At 51.3% G+C, this 22,814-nt stretch overlaps 1 protein-coding gene across 1 annotated transcript in view; it reads left to right on the top strand.

Annotated features, from left to right (window-relative positions):
* Positions 1 to 12,612: 12,612 nt before the first annotated feature.
* The window catches only part of ZCCHC14 (zinc finger CCHC-type containing 14), a gene marked incomplete at its 5' end in the record, with an annotated part of 55,264 nt that continues 45,062 nt past the window's right edge, over positions 12,613 to 22,814 (top strand). Inside the window, one exon of the mRNA XM_082676302.1 lies at positions 12,613 to 13,176. Within this exon, the coding sequence (XP_082532428.1) occupies positions 12,613 to 13,176 (564 nt within the window). The remainder of the gene's footprint in view (positions 13,177 to 22,814) is intronic.

Genomic DNA, 22,814 nt, shown 5'->3' with positions numbered 1-22,814 from the left:
TTTCCCATCCTGGGATTGATGCTATGTTATAAGGAAATATCAACAATATTTTTGAAAACATTCCACTTTGCAAGCACTTGGGTAGAACCATAATTATACACAAGAGATCATAATTGACAAGCTATCCCACTAATTGGAGAAATTAGCACAGTACCACGATCTTTACAGAAGAAAATGTTTCTGTTTGGGAGAAACATCACAAAAACTTATTTGGGAATTCAGAATGACCATCTCAAACATTTAATAAATGCCTACTATGTACAAGGCAACTGTCTAGAGCTGGAAACCCAAAGTGCCAAAAAAGTATCAGACCTGGTCCCTGCTCTCAGGGAACTCAGAATTTAATTAAGCCACCAGCACATGTGTTTTGACAGTACTAACCTTCACCTGGGACATCCCAGCATGGCCTTGCTGTATATTGTAGCCAGGAATGGTTCTGAATGCTCTGTCCAGAAGTTCTTGAGGAATACTGTCCCTGCAGGAAAGAAAATAAGTCTCATCACCAAGAATCACACGTGTGATAGGTGGACCAACGGTTAAAAACATTAGCCACAGGACATCCTCTTCACACAAAATCTTAAGCAGAAGCCAAATACATATTAATATATAAACATACATCATACATACGTATCAGACCGGCTCTGGTGAAAACGCTGGGCAAAGGTCCCTACTTGGTCAGGAAACCCCCATGGTGATTAGCGTCACACAGCGGGGAGGATATGGGGTCTGTCCTTGCTGGCTGTCTGCGTGGGCAAGTGGCCTCTCTGAGTCCAAAGAGAGCCGAGCAAGATTATGAAGCAAAGCACCCAGCCTCCAGTAGGTCTCGACAGGTGTTAGCTCCTTGACACCAGGGTCACCTGAGCCCCAGTGACCCTCCTCGCCCACAGAGGTGTCATCCTGACCCGGGCTTGATCTTCTGCCTTTCTGGAGGGCACAGGGCAGTAGGATTTGGGGTCAGGAATCTTTTGTTCTAGGCTGAGCTCCGCCGGTATCTGTTCTCCTTCCCCCAGGCCTGATCGCCTCCTTTACCAGCTGAGGATAAGGATCTATTGATTTCAAAGCATGTTACAAGGTTAAATGAGGCATGAAAGTGCTCTGTCCCCTGGCACTTCTGCCCTTCCTGCTCTCGGTGCCAAAACCCTTAGCTTGGCCAGAGGCACCAGGAGCTGCCAGCCTCGAGGCCTAGCTCTGTCACTTGCTGTCTGTCTTCTGGCAGGTGACTCCCCGGCGCCGTGCTCTGTGCACAGAACCCACGCCCTTGGTGGCAATGACCATGATGATACAGGGCTGTTCTTGTTCTCTGACGTGGGCGTCTGTAATGTAAACACGCCCACGCACTGAGGATAGGGGACCCATATGGTGTCAAGTGCTTGTTCAAATTCCCGGTGAGATGGACCAGTCCTCGCCCTAGCCCTGTCTACAGCATTTCCGGTGCTGGGGCTTTTGTGGAGCCCCTACGTACATTAGAACCTGGGGCTGAAGATGCTCCTGGAAGTGGTGGCAGCCGCTACTTGTCAACCATCTGCCACGCACTTGCATCATCTCAACTATCTAGCCACCTTCCCAAGTCGATATCTTTATCTCCATATCGAGGGGGCTGAGGCGCTGGGAGGAGGGGGCGAATTGCAAGCTGGGGGTGAGGGAGCCACGGTTAGAGTTTGCTCGTCTGACGTCCGGAGCGCCTGCCCTTACCCCTCTGGTCCACCGGAGGGAAGACAGGTTTGGGAAGGCTCCCCGGGGGAGACCACAGTGTCGAGGAAGGCATGCAATCGGCAGCAGGTAGCAGAAAACCCGAGTAACCTGACAGATGTGGTTTTATTTTTCTCGTGGGAGAAGCTGAGTTGAGCACCTGGGTGACGTCCCAGCATTACTGGCAGCATGGTCCCCAGTGCCGTGCCCCCCCTACACTGCGGCCATGCTGTGCTCAAGGAAGCCCCGTCGGGGAGGGTAAAGAGGGATGCCTGACACACTTCTTCTATTAAAGAAGCAGAAGTGTTCTAGAAACTTCTCAGCAGACGTACTTGGGTCTTGTTGGCCAGAACGGGATCATACAGTGACTCCTGGATGCAAGGGAAGCTGGGCACATGAAAATTTGTTTTCCCACGTTTGTAGTCTGAGACAGCAAGACAGAACAGGTTGGGATGGGTCTCAGGTAGTTCATGGGCAGTGTTGCACATTCACCAATCGGCCATCCCCGCCCTGGCCTGGGAGACTGGAGCAGTGTCCTGGGGCGGCCACAACAAAGGACCATGAACTGGGCGCGGGGTGGGGGGGGGCGTTAAAACAACAGCAATGGATTCTCTCACAGTTTGGAGACCTAAAGTCTGAAGTCCATGTGTGGGCAGGGCCGTGCTCCCTCTTGGGGCTCTAGGGAGGGTCCTTCCTGCCTCTTCCAGTTTCTGGGGATCCAGGTATCCTTGGCTTGGGGCTGCCTCCCCCCAGTCTCGGCCTCCGTCTTCACATGGCCTCTCGCCTTTGTGTTTCCTCTTCGTATAAGGACACCAGGCCTAATGGATTAAGATCCACCCTAACGATTTGATCTCAACCTGATTATATCTGCAAAGACCCTATTTCTAATAAGGCCACATTCCCATGTAACAGGGTTCAGGACTTAAACACATCTTCTGGGAGGAAGCAATTCAGCTCAGAACAGAGACCACATCGGCCTTCTGTCTTCTTCGGGAGGGGAGGTAAGGGCCACACCTGTGCCGTCTTCCTCCAAGATCAGACCCCCTACCCCTGCTCCCATGCCTGGGGTCATTCTTGCCTGAGCAAGGGCCGTCCCCAACCCCCTCTCCTGCCTCACGCCCACCTCCTCAGGAAACCTTCCAGCATCCTCTGATTATTCCTCCTCACGCGTGAGGGTTGTCTCAGACATGCCTGAAACACTGGTTTTCAAAGCCCTAACTGGTCCGCTCGGCACCGACCCCTCCTCCCACCCACACCTGACACTGCCATTCAGTGATGCTCAGGGGTCTGGGTCATCTTCCCAGGCAGAGGCTCAGCTCCTCCCTAGACCAGGGGATGCTCCGGTGCAGGCAGGGCTGCAAGTCCCCCCCTAGTCTCACCTTTGTGACGGGACGAGGAGACCCGCCCTGGGTCACGCAGCTTCACAACGGTGATATCCAGGATGGGTGGTGCGATCAGCCTTCCACCTCAGGGTCATCATCCCCACTGCTAACGTTAACTGAGCATCTGCTGGACGCCAAGTGCCCCACACCTACCACCTCGACTCTACGAGGGAGGAGAGCAGCAAGGCACAGCGTACCCAGAGCTGTGACATGCCCAACACTCTGCCGCCTACTTATTTTTTGTTTTTTCGGTGGGGGGACGGGAATGCAACTTTCTGGGCTGTTACCCTAAAGGGGGAATTGATTGTGTTAAGGGACTTTATCAAGGTTCTTTGGTTCTAGGAAGGTCTAAAACACCTGGATAAAAGGTGGTTAGACTCACCTGGTTCCCGGGTCTTCAGTAACGGGTTGACCACAAGAGGGGCGCTTGGCTGTTTTCCATCAGCCTCTGGAGCAGAGGACCCCCACAGCCAGCTCATCGTAGTGTCTTTACATCGCGTGCAGGGACCAGGAGCTCTGGTAGATCCCACGGATGAACACAGGATGGAGGTGTGCCAGTGGAAGAGATGGAGTTGCCTGACCCCAATCTCTGCGTCCTCCCCGACCTGCATCAAGAGCAGAGGCGGGTTAGCATCTCCTGCTGCACAAGTTACCACAAACTTAGTGGCTTAAAATAACACCCACTTATCACCTGACAGTTCCGTGGGCCAGAAATCTGAACAGGCTCTACTGGGTTCTCTGTTCAGGTCTCACAGCCGAAAAGCCCCGTGTCCCCCAGCTGGGCTCCCATCTGCGGGAGAATCTGCTTCCCCGAGGCTGTGGGTCGGAGGTCCCGTGTCCTTGCTGGCTGTGGGCTGGGGCCATGCTCTGCCCTGGAGGCCACCCGCATTCTTTCCCACGTGGCCCCAGCGGTCTTCAGAGCAGAAACGGCGGCGTGTCACGGCCTCCCGATTCTCCTACCATCTCTGTCAGCCCCCTCAGCCTCCAGCCAGAGAAAACGCTCTGCTTTTATAAGACTCACCTGAATGAGTCAGGGCCGCCCAGATAATCTGCGTATTTTAAGATCACCTGACCTGGGACGTTAATCTGCAAAATCACTTCACAGCAGCACCGGGGTTAGTGTTTGGATAACGAGGGACTGGGGCTGGGGTGGAGGCTGGGGGCATCCTTAGAATTCTACCTACCCTGGTGGGGTCTTTAGGGGGGATTAGCTGCAAAGACAGCCCTCCCCTGGATCTCCGGGTGGAGACACCACCCCTCTCCTTCTCTGGTACAAACTGGGCCGACTTTTGGCACAGAGGGATTTATAATATGAATTCACCCCTTACATTGAAGGAAAAAGCATAACAGAGGCCAGGCCTCCAGGGGGAAACCCAAATATGTATATCAAACAAGCCTGTCTTCTGTAAGGCTCTGGGGCAGGCCAACTATTCGTTCACACTTAGGAGACTTGGCCTCTGGTTTCTTTTTCCTTTTCTCAGAACATTTTATTTAAAATTTTTTTACAATTAATTAATTTTTATTATTTATTTATTTATTTTTGGCTGCGTTGGGTCACTGTCACTGCGCGCGGGCTTTCTCTAGTTGTGGCGAGCGGGGGCTATTCGTTGCAGTGCGCGGGCTTCTCATTGCGGTGGCTTCTCTTGTTGAGGAGCACAGGCTCTAGGCACGTGGGCTTCAGTAGTTGTGGCACGTGGGCTCAGTAGCTGTGGCTCGTGGGCTTAGTTGCTCTGTGGCATGTGGGATCTTCCCGGACCAGGGATCGAACCCGTGTCCCCTGCATTGGCAGGCAGATTCTTAACCACTGGACCACCAGGGAAGTCCCTTTCTCAGAAGATTTTAAAGTGACCACCTGTCAGTGCTTTTCAAAACTGATTCTCAGAGTAAAGTCTGATGAGTTTCCCAATTCAGCAGACTCTTTGTCACTCCTGAACGACTTCAACAGCAGCATAAGGCATCCATGGAGGGCCCCCAGGCTCTCAGCACACAGGCTGCAGGGGCTCCGGATAGCTCTGCTTTTCCCTCTCTGTCCCCCCAGAATTCATGTCTACCTCGAACCTATGAAGGAGACCTTATTTGGAAATAGGGTCTTTGGAGATGTAATCAAGTTAAATGGGGTCATCTGGATAAGGGTGGTCCCTGAATCCAACTGGTGTCCTCATGAAAAGACGGAAGTCTGGACACAGACACACAGGGAGGAAGCCACGTGAAGACAGAGGCAGAGATTAGAGTGATGTGGCCGTAAGGCAAGGAAAGCCAGGGATTGCTGTGAATCACAGAAGCTGGGAGAGTGGCCTGGATCAGGTTCTCCCTCAGAGACATCAGAAGGAACCAACCCTGCTGACACCTTGATTTCAAACTTCTGGCCTCCAGAGCTGTGAGAGAATAAATTTCTGTTGTTTTAAGCCACCGAGTTTGTGATCATTCGTTTCCGGCAGCCCTAGGAAACTAATATACCCGCTGTGTGGTTGTGTTTTTTAAATGTAATCTCTGGTTGGCCGTAGACCTCACCACGCCCTATTTTATTCTACCCTCTATAGCTTTGCTCATTAGCTTTCTGCCTGGCTCTTCAAAGCATTTTAAAACCCAAAAAACAGATGGTTTAATGAGCACATCTAATAGAACTGGGTTTCAAAAGCAAATCCCTCATATTTTACGTAAGAGTAAACGCCAAGCAGATCAGGGATCTAAATATGACAAAACGAAACCGTATACATAGTAGAAGAGAACATGGGTCAATTTGTTTATAAGCTGGGTGTAAGGAAAGGTTTTCTAACCACAATTCCAAATCCCCATGCAATAAGAGATGAATAAATTTAACTACATAAAACTAAAAGAAATCTTTTCAAGGTAAAAACACCATAAACGAAGTCAAAGGCAATTGACAAATTGAGAGAGAATATTTACAACATAAATCACAGAGAAAGGGCTAATATTCCTAATATACTAAAAAAAAATCTTAAAAATGGACAGAAACAAAGACCCAAAACTTGATAGAAAAATGGGCAAAAAACATGAACAGGCAATTCGTTTACAAAAAGACACAAGAATGGCAACCACACCCGGTTCTCCGACCCTGCCAGATTCTCACTTCTCTGCTATAATTTAATAAACCTGTTTCTGCTCAAACTAGACATAGCAAATTCTGGGTTTGCAATTTATTTGGTGAACACAGGCTACTCCCAGATCTCAATGTACCTAGAAGCATGAAGACTTTTCAGCCTACGGTACATCCAGACATTATTTACACAAGACTCTGGGGACAGTTTTAAAAGAGTTCACGGATGTATTTTCAAGCAATCACAGTTTTCTTTCAGTAAGAGGACTGCATTCCGGGGTGACTACTTTGAAGGAGGGAGAGTTACTGTGTTGGGTGAGCTCTGGTATGATTGTTTGAAAAGAAACTTTCCGTACTTTGGAGTTACACCACCTTGTCACCCAAACAACACGTTCTCTCCCTTTGGAAGGTGGTTTTCACCCACACTTGGGTCTGGGTGTGTCTTGTGTCTTGAGACTTCAAACCAAGAACTGAAGACTTGGCTGGGGAGGCACTGGGAACTACCCAGTGCCTCTGTCTCTGCCCCTGCCTGACACTTCTCAGAAACCCACGCAGGATCTAGAGGAGGCGGGTCAGGCTTCAGCCTAGGGCAAAGTCCAGGACAAGCAGAACTGCCTTTTCAAACTCAGCAGATCACAGAAACAACCTGAATGCCTGACAACAGGGGATTAGTTGAATAAATCATGATACATTCAAACAAGATTCTGGGCCGCCCTTGAAAATCAGGATTTGGAAGACATTCCATGACATGGATAGACATCTGGGGTATACTGTTAGGTGGACAAAACAGATGGCAAAAAGGGGAGCACAGTCCTAATTTCGAGAAATATACCATTTTTGTAAAAATAGGTGTGCATGTGTATATATGAATACAATAGTGTCTAGAAAAATATATTTTAAAATGTTAATGTCGGTTATGATTGACAAGTGACATTATTTGACTTTTAAGTTGTTTTAAGTGAGATAATCTCTTTACAAGGAGCATGTATTATCTTGCAATCAGACAAAATAAGTGTTTTTTAAATATACATATATATAACCCCCAATTTATTTGCTTTAAAATACTGCAGAAAGAAAATATATGTATTTCTCCCACTCCAGAGAGAAATAGATGAAATAAAAGTGGTAAACTGTCATCTCTGTTGGACCTGGGGAACGACTATGCTATTCTCTCGACTTTTGGGTATGTTTGAAAACTTCCATTGTAAAAAGGTAAACAAAAGAAACCCAAAACACTCAAAACCGAGAGCAGCAGTGAACAGTTAGCTTTCAGAGGATATCATTCTTTCGGCGTAAGAAACATAGAAATGTAAATAACAAGCAAATATACAACAGAAATAAGGCTGCAGAACTTAATGATGAGAATTATTAATTATTAATGAATCACTAATCATTGGATGGCCTCTTTAAGCCTCAGTCTCCCCACCTGTAAAATAGGGAGATCCAGGACTTCCCTGGCGGTCCAGTGGTTAAGCCTCCGTGTTCCCAACGCAGGGGGCACAGGTTCCATCCTTGGTCGGGCAACTAAGATCCCACATGCCGCACAGCACAGCCAAAATAAAAATAAAATAAAATAAAACAAAAAATAAACTAAAATAGGGAGATCCTTGCAGAATGGTAGGCCTGTAACACGGACTTCACTCTGATTATGACTGCAGTTGTCGACCCAGGGACGCACACTAGAAGCCTGAGAGCAAGAACGCCTTGCCCGAGGGGGGTCGTCCAACTTCTGTGTGCCCCAGGGAGCTCGCCACATGCAGATTCCAAGGCCCCGCCCCACAGAGTCTGACTCAACACCTGGGGTCCGGTTTGGGAATCTGCATCTTAAGTAAGAGCCCAGGTAACTCCCACTGGGGAAACACTGCCTCCAGCCCAAGGTCAAAGACACCCTGGAAAGCAGATCTGCCCTGGAGGAGAACGTGTGGTCACGCAGAAACAGGGCCAGATGTGGCTGGGGTCAACTGCCCATTTATGACCCCAGGTGGACTCTGGCAGCAGTTAGGGCTAGGAAGAAGTGGCATGCCACAGATACCTTTGGAATCTCTAGTTTGCAGAAACAGAGAATAATGACTTGTCACCTTTGTGCTTTCCTCCCTGAGGGACAGAGTCCTGGCAGTTGACTTAGGTCAGGATCTGGTTCCAACGTATCTGAACCGCGTGCCCCCAGGCCCACAACTGACTGCTCTGCATCTGTAAAATGGGAACAAGGACAGCACTATCAGGATTCCTCACACCGGCTCGTGGCCATCACTGCCTCATGGCCATCACTGAGGCTATCGGGAGCCGAGGCACCGAGCAAGGATCCCGCAGTAGGATTTAGGGACGCACTGCTTAAGTCCTGCACATTAGGGGTCCCTTTCCTTTCTCAATCACAGGAAGGCAGGGCCTAGGACAAACAAAAGCATCTAAGTGGAGACCACACACATCCTGGCCACACATCTCAGGGAAAAATAAGTGGTGGGTCCAGGCACGGAGCCTGTGTTTTTAAGGCACCCTCATCTTAATCAGAGTCTCAATCTTAATTCTGTTTTCATTTGCCTAACCACAACCTGGCCTCCAGGCTCTTCCTCTCTGGCCGGGATTCTAAGTGAGAGGAGAAGCAAGGCCATGGGGTGGGGGAGATGGAGAGCCGTACTCCAGCTGGCTGACCTCTTGTCTCAGCCTGGTCCCTGCCTACTGAAGTAATTCAACAGTGTCACTGATTCAGATGCAAGAAGTCATCCCTCGCACATCACAGCTTCATTGCAAAATCATTTGGGGAATTTTGGGTGAACCCCAAATCTTTCTCTTTCTCAAAGATAATATTAATTTCTGCTCCACCCCAGCTCTATGGAAAATGCAGACAGACACATTGTCCTACTGTAGACCGAGAGCTCTCCTAGACTGCACTGTCATCCCCGGGCCCTGTGTCAGGCACAGGTATGTGGCAGGTATGGCCTGAAGGAGCAAGTGAGCCTGCTGTCCTGCTCAGCGTTGTGTGGGGAATCTCTCCCTGCTGAACACACAGCCCCACCTCCCTGTTACCTGCAGCCCCCTTTCTCTCACATGGAGGGATGCCCCTTCAATCTCCTCCCATGGGTCCCCAGCCTCTCTACTTTGTAGCAGCTGGAGAAACATTCAAGTCCCAGTGGAAGCCAGGGGTCACCTGCTGCAGAGCAAGGGAAAGTGAGAAGCTCCAAATAGCCCAGGGCTGGAGGCTGTTTCAGGGAAGGATCCTCGGGTGGCTGGGAGAGCAAGGAGAGCAGAGAAAACAGAGAAAACTGCAGCCTCAGGGCCGGCTGGGAGTCAGTGCCCACCAGCTCCGCTCCCAGGAGGCCCCTGGGGAAGGGAACAGTGTGCGGAAGGGAAAGCTCCCTTGTGGACTGGTGGCCCAGCTGCTTCACAGCAGGGACTCCAGGCCGTCAGTTCCTTAGAGTCGGAGGGCCTGGGTCTCATTTCTCCTTGGAAGCCCCAAACCCTTAGTGGGGTCTGGTCCAGCAGGGCAGGGATTTAATATCTGTTGAATTAAATTGAGCTAGACTGAAGTTGAGGGAGAAACAACACTATGAGTTTCCTGGGGCTGCTGTGACAAACAGCCACAAACTTGCTTAACACAACAGAAATGTATTCTTTTACAGTTCTGGAGGCCAGAAGCTCAAAGTCAACATGTCTGCTGGGCCATGCTCCCTCTGAAGGCTCCAGGGAGGGTCCTTCCTGCCTCTTCCGGCTCCTGGTGTCTCCAGGTGTCCCTTGGCTCCAAAGCTCTGCCTCTGTCTTTGCATGGCTTTTTCTTCCCGAGTCTCTGGGTTTTTTCTGTCTCTTACAAGGACACTCTCCTTTAGGGCCCACTCTAGTCCATGATCTCATCTTGATTCTCATCTGAATTATAATTACAAAGACCCTATTTCCAAATAAAGTCACAGTCTGAGGTTCTGGGTGAACAAGACCTTTTGGTGGACACCCTTCACCCCAGTGCATACATTAAACAGCAAATAGCACAGGCAGAAGTGGCAAGAAGGCGGCTGGGAGCTGGGAGACCTTGATCCAGTTACTTGTGGCTCAGTTGTCCCAGCTGTCAAGGGCTCCCATTAGCATCTCTGACCTCCACTGCCAGCTGGGAGGCGGGGCTCCCGGCTGCTTTTTACAAATGAGGAAACTGAGGCTCAGAGGGGTTGAATGTACAGCCAAGGTCACACAGCCTGCTAGAGCTGGGAGTAGAATCCAGGTCGACTGGCACTGGAGCTTAGGGATTTCACAGCCATGAAGGGCTGGGTTTGAGGAAAACCCCAGCACCGATAAGGTCCCAAGATCTTTCCATTCCAAGGAACTTAATTTATCAAAAGAAAGCAACGGTGAACTGTTTTGGTTTTCATGTTCCTTCACTTCCTCATGTCGTAGATTTTGGAATGCGGCTACTTCCCTGGAATCACTTGAGAAGGTGAGGTCGAAGAGAACAAGGATTAAATTATTCGCAGAAATTAGTCTGTACTGGAGAAGTAAGGTGCGGAGACCCAGCTGGACCCAGCCTTGCCCCTGTTGCCTATGAGGACCTAATACACTTGGGAAGCTACACTGACCTTCACCTGGATGCCTGCTCCTTCCCACGATGGCCAAGAACACCAGGTGGTTCAGGGAAGATTTGTCCCAGGAGTGGAGGGGGTGGGGGATTGGGAAGCAAATCTTCTCCCCCCACCCCAAGTATGGCTCTGCAATGTCTGTTCAACTTTGAAGTCCAGAGGTTGCAGAACGTCTTGTTAGGAAGTTTCTAGTACCTTGGACCATGTCCTGAAGAAATGCATTCATTTATTCAATCTCTATTGTGTACTGCCCAGGACCAGGTTGTCAGCTCCAAAGGCGGGAGGGCAGGCTTTGTTCGCAAGGGGCCCCGCAGGGCTCAGAACCTGGCGTCCACCAGGCCCCCGTCGAGCTGCTGAACAAATGCAGGAACAGGCCCCGTCCTAGACCACAGGACGTCAGAAGAAAGGTTCTACTGAACGGGCAAGGAAGAATGAATTTCTTGCTCCCGGGCCTCGGTTTCCTTATCTGGAGATGGCGGACCGCTGCCTGCAGCTGTAGGGTTATAGGTGGCTGGGCCACCAGCTTCTCCCCCGCCTGTCCCCAACCCAGAATCCGTGCCAATGCAAATGCTCCCTGACCCTGGCCGGTGTGCTTGCATCCTCTCGGTTCCCAGAGCTGAGGAAGTAACCCGCTGAAAGGAGACCGACTTAATGGCTCAATTTGGATGAGGTTTTCGTACATAGCTTGTTCCCGTCACATCTCAAGGCAGGCCAGCCGCCTCAGAGGTGAGGGCGCCGGGCCTCTGTGAGCTCACGACCTTCTCACGGGCCCCGGGTGCGGTTGTCATCACCCTCATTTTCGGGGGAGGCGCCCAGGACTCAGAGAGGCCAAGCGACTCGCCCAAGGTCACACAGCTTCGCAGAGACAGAGGGGGGATGGGGACGCGGGTCTCTGGAGCCCCGCTCCAGCGGCTTTTCGAAGACACTCGCTGCCTTCCTACTGTGACGCTCAGGAATAAAACGGGAAGCCCGGACTCCCGCTTCCACCTAAAACAATGCTCCACGCAGATCTGTGTGAACAAAAGCAACCAGAAATCCGCCTCGGGTTTTCGGCCCGCCCGGCCCGCCGGCCAATTGACTCCGCCGGCAGCCGCGGGGCGGGCCGGGGCGGTTCCAACGTGATCGACAGCCCCACGGAGGCGTGGCCGGGTCAGGGGCGAATCGGATTGGGAACCCGGAACAATCATGGGTAGAGAAAGCGCAGCCCGAGCCAATCAGCTCGGGGGGCGGGCCCGGCCGCCTGGCTGTCGTGAGAGGCGGCCTCCCCGCCCACTTGCGCCTTGTCCCGGCGCCCGTCAGCTGCGAACGCGGCGCTCGGCCCGGATCCGTCCGCGGCGCTGGGAGCAAAGGCGCGAGGCCGTGGCAAGTGCCGGCGCAGATCCCTCCGCCGCCCGCTCCCGAGCCCGCTCCGAGCGCCGCTCCCGAGCCGCCGCGGCCTCCGTCCCGGGTAACGGCCGTCGGCCCAGCGCGGCGGCGCGGCGGCATGGCCCGGGCGGCTCCGTCGGGGGGCGGCCCGCAGTGACAGACCCTGCGGCGCGGGGGGAGATGGGGGCGGCCGCCTCCCGGGCGACGACGACGACGACGAGGAGCAGCCGCCGCCGCCGCCGCGCACCGGCCGCCGCCGGGGACGGGCGCGGGCCAGGAGCCCGCCCGTGAGCGGGGGGCCCGAGGCCGATCGCCGCCCCCGGCCGCCCCGGCCGCCCCGGGCCCCCCCGGCGCCCCGCGCGCGCCCGCCCGCCGGCCCCTGGCGGGGGTCTCGCCCGCGCCGCGCGCCCCCGGCCCCGGCGCGGCCCTCGGCGCCCGGCCGCCCTCGCCCTCGCCCGGCCCCGGCCGCGCCCCCGGCCGCGCCCGGCCGCGCCCCCGGCCCCGGCCCCGGCCCCGGGCGGCGGCCCCCGGCCCCGCGTGGCGGCGCGGCGCGGGCGGCAGCATGGTGGAGAAGCGCTGCCCGTTGCAGAGGGACGGCGTGTACCGCTGGTTCTCGGAGCTGCCGTCGCCGCAGCGCGTAGAGTTCCTCTGCGGCCTGCTGGACCTGTGCATCCCGCTCGAGCTGCGCTTCCTCGGCTCGTGCCTCGAGGACCTGGCCCGCAAGGACTACCACTCGCTGCGCGACTCGGAGATCAAGGCCAACAACCCGGCCGACCTGGGCAGCCTCACCAACCTGACAGACGAGGTGGTGCGCAGCAAACTGCTCGTGTCGCTGGCGCTGCTGGGCTCGGAGCAGCGCGAGGCGGCGGGCGTGCTCTACCGCACGCTCACGCACATCGACTCCATCATCCACAACTACGGGCTGCAGCTCAACGAGGGCCGCACAGGCGATGAGTTCCTGCTGCTCTTCACCATGGCCTCCAACCACCCGGCCTTCAGCTTCCACCAGAAGCAGGTGCTGCGCCAGGAGCTCACGCAGATCCAGAGCAGCCTGAGCGGCGGCGGCGGCGGCGGCGGGGGCCCCGGGGGCAAGAGCGCGCTGCCCACATGCCCGGCCTGCCACAAGGTGCGTGCCCGCGCCCCAAGCCCCCGCCTGAACCCCAAACCTCACACCTCGCTCCCCAAGCCCCCACTGGCACCCCACATCACCGCAAACCCCTACCCGCACCCCAGGCTTCCGCCCCACCGTCTCCTCGCCACCCCAAGCTTCCACTCCGCACTTCACTCCGTGTCCCACGTCTCCCTCCTGCACTTCAGACCCCACCCTCACCTCAACCCCCTATTCCCTCCTTGCACTCCCAACCCGCACCCCTAGACCCCGCCCGGCACCCCACGCCCCCTGGGGCCCGTCGCACCCGCCTTGCTCGGGGCCCGGGGGAGGGGGCTCCGGGACTGGGGAAGGGCGCACCGGGCAGAGTTCGCGGCCCGCCGGGCCTTCGGTACACGTCTTCCGCGGGAAGCTGGAAGCGCGATAAGGCCTTTGTCCCCTTCATCGGGCTCTTGGGCGACAGATAACTGTTACACATTGTGTCCTCTTGGTTTCTCCAAATCTGGTGTTTATTATCAGAAAAGGAAGCCGCTAGTGAGGTGGAGATTAGAAGGCGCTGTAACGATAGGAGACGTTCGCGGGGTGCTGTGCTGGGGCTCCCACGGCCTAGGTGTCCATTTCCCGGGAGTGGTGGGGTCGGCGTCGCCCCGAGGAGGTTAGGGTCGGCGTGGGCCGCAGGCCGCCATGGGCCGCAGGCCGCCGTGTGCACGTGTGTCAGTGTGTGCGTGTACGTGAGTACACGTCTGCTTGAGTGTATGTGCATTGTGTGTATACGTGAGTGTGTGCTCACGTATATATGTGTATAGAGTGTATATGTGTATTTCTGAATGTGTACGTGTGTCTGTATTTATATTGTGTGTAAGAACAGGGCTGTTGTAACAGACGGAAAAGCAGGTTTGGAGCCTTCAACGCATGTGAAACAGTTATTTCTCCGTGATCCGCCTTCCTTTTTAGAAACAAATCCTAGGCTGATTGAGAGTCCAACTAGGATGAGTTAAAAGATCTCCTGTCTCCAAATTAAACAGGAAGGGCAGAGTGGTCATTCAGTTAGAAATGTGAACTTTTGTCTAGATGTTTAAAAATTATGTAAACACAAAGCATTTGGGGCTCCAGTGTCTTTTTAACAGCCCCCTGGGACCCTGTGCCAGAATTGTGCTCCAAGCAAAAGGATTTATCTTTGACCACGTGTGTTGTGTGATTTAGGATTAAAACTGACTTTCTTTGGTAGTAAAAGATTGCAGTCATACCAGTAGTCTAAGTGCTTTTTGATAGTGTCTGTGCTGTCTGAAACTAAAGCTTTGTTTCTCTGGTTTGCTAGTGGTGGTTTTTAAGCTCTTTCAACTGTGGATTGTGGCTTTTAATGATTTCCTTTGAGACGGGGTTGTGATACCTACATTGGTTGGTTTTTTTTTTAGCTGCATTGGGTCTCCATTGCTGCGCGCGGGCTTTCTCTAGTTTCCGCAATCAGGGGCTACTCTTACTTGTGGTGCGTGGGCTTCTCATTGCGGTGTCTTGTTGTGGAGCACAGGCTCTAGGCGCTCAGGCTTCAGGAGTTGTGGCACGCAGGCTCAGTAGTTGTGGCTCGCAGGCTTTAGACTGCAGGCTCAGTAGTTGTGTTGCACGGGCTCAGTTGCTCCGTGGCATTTGGGATCTTCCCGGACCAGGGCTCGAGCCCGTGTCCCCTGCATTGGCAGGCAGATTCTTAAACACTGTGCCACCAGGAAAGCCCCCCTACATTGGTTTTTAACGTGTCGTATCTTTTTTGAGCTATGAACCACCTCTGAGACTTTGGTTTCCTGTTTTAAGCGTGTGTTCAAATCCCATCCTAAAAATGTTTTTCCAGCTATGACAAAGGGAAAGCAGGGCCCTATAAGATGTCATTGTCCACAGGGCACTCAGTAGGCTCTGGGGTGCTGGTGTTCATGGGGTTTCAGTCCCTGGTGGCCGGTTTCATGAGGTCTCAGTCCTCTGTTCGTGTTGGTAAACACTGGTAGTGTCGTACTCCCCTCTTGAAGCGGATTCCTGTGTGTGTACGGATGAATCACTTTATAAAAGCAGAAGGTGCCGATTATTCTGGCGGGGCAGCGAGCTAAAGCTAGAACCAAAATACCTTTTTTAAGAGAGACTTTTTGTCAAGCCAGAAACCCCTTTGATGAGATGCAGGGGCTGGGAATTGACCAGCTGTGTGACCTTGGCCAGAATCCTCTCTCCTCCTGGTTTTCCCTTTTGGGGTGGAAGGCAGGTTACCTGTCTCATGGGCTCGTTTGGAGGGTTCCATGAGGTCCCATGTGAAGCGCCCAGGAGATGTTCTATGAGTGCTGTCTTGGCCCTGTCCTCTCTGGCTTTCCATAGAGGAGTGCTAACTTTGTTTTTGGCTGCAATGCTGGGCTTGTAGGATCTTAGTTCCCCGACCAGGGATGGAACCCCGGCCCCTGACAGTGAGAACGCCAAGTCCTAACCACAGGACCGCCAGAGAATTCCCTAGGAGTACTAACTTAAGCAAGGCACGTTGTCAGGGAGTGACATATTTATGTTTTGGAGTTTTGGTGTTTTCTAAGTTGATTTTTGAATGTGTAGTTACTTGGAGCTGGCTTTTTTTTTGTTGTTCTGTTCATCCGTGGGAAATTGGAGAATTTTGCCTGACATTTAATAATGAGGTTATAATGAGGAACCTTGGGGCCATTGCTTCCATGTTTCAGAAACAATCATGGTGTCTAGTTTTTTTTTATAAATTTATTTATTTTATTTTATTATTTACTTTTGGCCGCATTGGGTCTTTGTTGCTGCGCGCGGGCTTTCTCTAGTTGCAGCGAGCAGGGGCTACTCTTCGTTGTGGTGCACAGGCTTCTCATTGCGGTGCCTTCTCATTGCGGAGCACGGGCTCTAGGCACGTGGGCTTCAGTAGTTGTGGCACACAGGCTCAGTAGTTGTGGCTCGCGGGCTCTAGAGCACAGGCTCAGTAGTTGTGGCACATGGGCTTAGTTGCTCCACGGTATGTGGGATCTTCCTGGACCAGGACTTGAACCCATGTCTCCTGCATTGGCAGGTGGATTCTTAACCATTGCGCCACCAGGGAAGCCCATGGTGTCTAGTTTTACCTGGTACATCCCCTGTGTCACTGCTGACCTTAACTTCGCTCATATTCATTTAACTTTCTGTTCCTTTGCTGCTTTCAAATTTATGCCTGACACTGATGCACAAGTCCTGTGAAATCTAACAAGTAAGCCTTTTGCCTTGTTAGTATCCCTAAATCTAATATTTAGTGCAGTCCTGAAAAAGCAGCCCCTTAAAGCTGTGTTTGCATTTCTTTTGTAAGACGTTGTGCTTTGTTTTGAACTCTTTGAGCTTAGAGACTTTGTGTTTATCTTTTAGAGATAAAGATGTTGATTGTTTTTTATTCTTTATCCTATTTAAAGGGACATACTTCTTGTAATTAAATTTTCTGATACAGTGTTTGCAGTTCCTTCTCCAGAGTCTCACTGGGTCATTTTAAACTTCTTCTTGCTCCAAGGACTTGCAGAAGAAGCTTAAACGTGGGAAGAATGTAAAATAGACCTTTTCACTTTCAGAAGGGAAGGTGTTCATAGGCTGGAGGGCGGGTGGGTGGCCTCACTGCGCTCGCAGCTGGGTGCTGCAGGGGTGCAGTGCGAAAAACGGTCTTTCCCTTTTATTTCATTATAAAGCCATGGTTTTGGGAAAAGTTTAAGTTTATCCTTTACCATCTTTTCTATGTATAAGTGACAAAGTGCTGTGGCATATGCTTATTTATTTATTGAGACTTAATTCGTATATCATGAAATTCACTCCTCTGAAGTGTATAATTCAGTGGTTTCTAGTATATTCACAGAGCTGTGCAGCCATCACCACTGTCAGATTCCAGAACATTTTCATCACCCCTAAGAGAAACCTGTACCTATTTGCAGTCACTTCCATTCACCCTCCCCCACCGGTGGCAACCACTAATCCACTTTCTGTCTGTGGATTTGCCTGTTGTGGGCATTTCATGGAAATGGGATCACACACTAGGTGGCTTTTTGCGGTTGGCTGCTTTCACTTAGCTTCCTGTTCTCAAGGTTCACTCATGTTCTGTGTAGCCTGTGTCAGCACTTCACTCCTTTCAGGTTGAATAATTTCTGTTGTGTGGCTCTACCCCGTTTTGTCTGTCCATCCATCAGTTGATGGGTTTGTGAGTTGTCTCCGGTGCTTGCTTCTAGACTTTTTCATTCACGGCTAGTAGGCTCGTGTCTTAATCCCTTCCACCTAACGCTTGCTCAGTCGTCTCCGGAGCGTCGCCCACACACGGCCGTCCGGAGGGACCTGGCTCTCACGTTAAGAGTCCACCCGGCGGATTGCTGGGCGTCGGCGCGGCGCCCGGCAGGTCTGTCCCTGGCCTCCCAGAGGAACTGCAGTGAGAGGTGGCGGAGGCCACTCTGCTCTCAGGACTGATGGTCAGCTCCGTGGTCACGCTGTGAGCCCCTCCTGCCCTCCCGTTCCGGAATCCTCGTGATCAGGATCCTCACGGACCTATTTCCAGAGGGCGTCGAAACTGTGTCTAAAGTGCTTAGTGCAGGAGTGTGGTGGGTGGTGGCCCTTCTCTGGGTGTGTGTCCTCCTCTGGGGGCTGAGTGCCCGAGAAGCTTGGGGTCCACGCAGATACGGTGAACAAACCTGCTAATAATCTCTTGCCCAAGGCAGGCGAGAGCTTGCTTTGTCTCGTTGCTTTTCGTAAGCTGTTGGAAATCGTTGCAGTTCAGAGGTGAGACACCTGGTGGTTTGTCACGTGCTGTAGAAATGGCTTCCTCTGGTTTCTCCTTTAACCCTAAACCCTGGACTGTTGGAGCTGAAAGTCGTCTGAAACCACAAGAAGGGACTTTGCCTGGAGCTGCTGTTGTTCCCACTCAGGTTAAAGGAAGAGCTGTGCCTGGAAGGCCAGTGCGGCTCCCTGTTCACACTTGTTCCAGGCAGCTGAGGTCCAAGGTCACCAGTCTCCACGCAAGTCTGGCTTCCTTCATCACACTGCAGGAGAGGGCGTCCTGAGAGAGCTTGGAGTGGTTTTTGTTTGGCCAGCTTTTATAGGTCCCAAAGAGTGTCCTCTTTTTGTAGTGAAGTACATGATAAGGAATTGAGACATCCTGGGGTACAGTTTTAATTGCTTTTCTGCTGCTGGTGTGTTCATTGAAAATGAAGACCCCTCACCTGTCCTTGGAGTCGCAGTCCTGCTGTTTTTCTCCTGTATAATGGCTCAGATTGTGTGGCACTTTAATGACTGTCTTTTGCCCTCAGGTTAATTTAAGGCTGTTTACTTTGACACGAGCTAGTTAGCATTTGCTTTATTTAACTCAGCAAACATTTTTGAGTTCCCGTTCCACCTGTGTTCTGGAGTATAGTTGTAGGAGCTGGAAGTGTCATGTCATATTAGGGTGTGATGAGCGATGGGGTAGCATTACTGACACAAGGTAGAACGTAATTGCAGATGAACATCAACATTAGCCTCGTTTCTGCAGTTTTGAAGTTCATTGTTCACTTAGTCTTTATTGTACCCATCTTTCTTCTCAGTCCTGTATACTTTATTTACCTTCCTTTTGGATTGAGGACATTTTGGATTAGTATACGTATTTTCCCAGCAAATTCACTTCCGAGTTTTACAACTTGAAAGGAAGCTAGGAGAAGGGACCCGAGCTGGTACATCCTTTCTGTTTGCTAAATCGTTGACTGCTGACCTCCTTAGAGGCTGTTAGTAAATCAGAGGAAAAATTTTATCACATCTAGGAAAAACAGTCTCTACTTCAGTATTCTTTTTATTTTTTCCTGCCTTAGATGGATTGGATTTTAGAAAAAAAGATCCTTTGGGTATCTTTTTTTTTTTTGAGAACCCTCCTCAGAACACTACGTGTCTCATTAGTTTGAGTAGGAACTGTTGCCCCAAGTTCACTAACTGGTTTACAGATTATTGAAGGGTTTCTGATGTTTGACTTTACCCTTGACATATACAGTTTAGAAATCAGTTTCAACCAGGCAGCTTTTCTCCAGTCTCTGTAGCGGTTTTGTGGGAGCCTCCCTATTTATAATAGCCACTCTATTTTATAGCTGCCCTGTGAGACCTAACATATTATAGCAGCGTTTCCTGTCAAAAGCGAAAAGCAATTATCAAGAACTAATAAAATATTTGGTTAATTCTTAAGCAGTCTGTTTTGTTTTGGGTTAGAAGGCCTGACGTTATTTAGAGTGAAGAGAAGACAAAGGCAAGACCCACTATCTTTCAAGTAATTGCTCATTTCACATAATCTCTTTGGCACAGTATATGGCCAGGACCTCAGAGGCAGGGCCAGTGGACGCGCCTCTGGGGGTTGGAGCTTCGGGTGGACGTTTTGGGGCAGAGGTTGCCTTTCTGTCCCAGGCAGTCCCTCTGTCTCTGTTCTGGTCACATCTGCCTGTTTCCTCAGGGACATCGTTAGGTCACGTGCTGCGCTTTGCTATTTCCTGACCTCCCCACCTCCCCACAGCAACCTTTGACCTCCACTGTTTTCCCACTTGGAGCATCAGCCCTTTCGTGGAAACAGCGAGACCCTTCCTTCCACGTGTCTCCTCCGTCATCCGCTCACTTCTTGGTTCCTTTGTGACCAAGTCCTGCCCCAGAGCAGTCAGCAGGCCTGCGCTCCAGGGAGAGCCCATTTTTAACAGTTTGGTGTGAATCCTTCTGATGTTCTAATGCCTATATAAATGTATACTTATGTATTCTTTGAAAACATCATATATACATAATTAAATACAAATAGGATCTCCCATACATGCTATTCTGCCCGTGTGTGCGTGCGCGCGCGCGCGCGCGCACACACACACACACACACACACACACACACACACACACACACACACACACACACACACACACACGCACACACACACACACACACACACCCCCAGTGGTAGAGAATACAGCCAGCCTCCTGGAACCTGGCTTCTGCCCCCAGCCTCTTCAACTAGAACAGTTTTTATTAAAGGGAACCCAATAAATCTTTTAAATTAAAAATATTTTAATAGATAATGAGAAGTAAAAAGAAAATTGAAAAGCTACAAAAGAATATTCAACGAAACATCCCCTTCTTGCCCCTCCCCCATCCCCCATGCAATCAGGGGAGGACACACAGGACGTTTCCAGGTTCCTTTCCTTTACCTGGTTGTTGATACCTTTTATATCACATTAAAAAAACAAGTTTTTGGTTTTTTTTTTTTTTTACCCAGGAACCCATGCAGTTCCGTTCCCCTCTTTATTCCTTGTAGAACCTTCTAGAAAGACTCTCTGCGTTTCCAAATAGGTAGCTGGTGTCCTGCTGCACACACAGGTCTGCCCCTCGTTTGCTTCTCTCGGCGACTTTCTTGGTGAGCACTCCCATGTCAGCCCACAGCTGCTTCATTCTGTTTCGTGGCTGCCCTGTGTGTCTCTACTGATGAGCACATCTTACTGTTACAGACAGTGTGTGTCACTTCCATACCATGTACACGTCACCTGCATGTGGCCTTTCACATGTTGGTAAGTGTGTCTCCAGAGCAGAAGCCTGGACGTGGCGTTGGTGGCAGGTCACATGGTCTGCGCTTATGTAGTTATTTGGGGTGTCGCCGAGCTGCACCTTGTGGGACCTCCACAGCGTGTGTGAGCACCTGTCTGCGTCCCTCCCCTCCTGCGAGGCGTCAGCGCACCGCTGGCTGCTGCCGGACACTTAGGCGAGGAATGCTGCTCAGTGCAGGGACATGTTTGCAGGTGATCCATTTTATTTATCTTTGTTGAGCTCTCCGTATCCTTTGCCCCTTTCTGTTGGGTTGTTGATCTTTTCTTTATTGTTTTTTAGGAGCTCTTTAAGTTTCAAGGAAATTGTTCTTTTGTCTTTAGTGGAAGTTGTAGGTATTTGTTTTCCAGGTTTGGGTTTTTTCCAAAAGACTTTACTATGCAGTTCTTGTTGTTTGTTTGTTTGTTTTTAATGTCATTCTTACCAGTCTCGTTTGGCTTCTGGGTGTTGTGTCCCAATTAGAAATGCAGTGTACACAATGTGTCGTGCCTAGTACTAGACATATGCATGGATTGTGCTCATACACACATCATGCATTATACATGATAACCGTTCCCGGTGGTGTCTCCTTACGAAACTCGTGTGGTTTCTCATTTTACATTTAACAGATCCATCTGGAGTTTATTTGGTGTAAGGTACAAAGCTGCGTCTATATTTTCCAGATGACCACCTAGTTGTCCCAGTGCCATTTGTTGAATGATGCATCCTTTCCCTCTCAGAGTTGAAGTGCTGTCTCTTACGGTACGGCGTATTTCCCAAGTATGTTTCGGTTTACTTCTAGACTCTCTATTGGGTCTCTCTGATGTCTCTATCTTGATGACCTCTTATTTGCCAGATTCGTTGGCTACTTTTCAGCCCTTATCCTTCTCATCTCTCATTTGTTCCGTGGGTTCCCTGCGCAGTGAAATTCCCCAGGGGATGGTGTTATTTATTTTATTTTTTTTTTAAACAAATGGGGCTGCTGAGATGCTGGGTTAAAGGGTCTGGGCGGGGCCTAGTCACCCGCTGCCTGGGAGCCGGGCCCCCTCCCTTACTTCTCTGGCGCCGCCGACTTCCTCCTGCTTCTATGAGCGTTTGTTTTCCGTTTCTCTCCTGCCCTTTTGATGATGGTATTCCTCAGGCTTCTCTCCTCCTCTCTCTTCTCTTGTTAACTTTATAATTCATGACCTATTCAGCTGTGATTTTGCCACTCTCTCTGGTTACCCCCAAATCTCTAACTAACTGGGACTGAGCTGCAGCTGGGTGTCCCAGGGAGCTCAGCGTGTCCAGAGGCAGGGTCCTCTCTTCCCATCCTTTACTGCTGCGCCCTTGTCCTGAGCCCCAGCCAGGCGCCCACGCCTGCTTTCTCGTTTTCAACCAGCTTGTTCTCGGGTCCCAAGCATCTCCACAGACTTACTGTTCTCCATCGGCCCTGCCGCAGCCCGGGTCAGCGTTGGTTCTGTCTGTCTGTCCCTTGCTCTCTCCCCACCTCACCTCTCCCTAACACACTTGGCATGATGGTTACATCTGTGGGACACTCCTTAGTAGGTGGATTTGGGGTGGTTTATCAGGGATTCAGGGTACAGATTAAAGCCATCTTCTGGGGACAAGCACAGCCCTAGCCCCACACGGCCCCGCCTCATCCCAAGTCAAGAAGCAGACGGGAATGTGAGTGAGTGACGACCTCTTTGTAGAATTAACTGATGCCATTGTTTTAAGTCTACAAGAGGCAACTTTATAACTTCTCTCTTTTGTTTGTTGATTAAATTTAAAACAAATTTCGGTACCTTAACTCCTTTTAGAAATAACAGTGACATGTTCAGGTGCCGACCTTAACCTGGTTGTAGTCTAGTACCACACCTACTTGTCTCCCTGGCCTGGGTCTGTGTACTGTAGCACCCCGTAGTCCCCCTGGGCCCCTCTGAGCCTCTAACGGCAGTTCCCAGGGTGGCACAGGAACGGTCCTGGTAAGATGCCCGTAGGAGGGTTGTTCTCTGGCACGTAGCTCTCAGCATGGTGTGCTGCGTCCTTTGTGATCTGCCCCTTGCCTGGCTATATTCAGCTTTTATATTGCTCCTGTTCACTGTGTTGCCTCGTTGCCCTGAGCCTTTGC

This window comes from Grampus griseus (assembly GCF_964374135.1).
Source record: "Grampus griseus genome assembly, chromosome: 19".
NCBI classification, from domain to species: domain Eukaryota; kingdom Metazoa; phylum Chordata; class Mammalia; order Artiodactyla; family Delphinidae; genus Grampus; species Grampus griseus.
The sequence above is the reverse complement of the archived record's forward strand: the minus strand, read 5'-3'. Positions and strand labels throughout refer to the sequence as shown.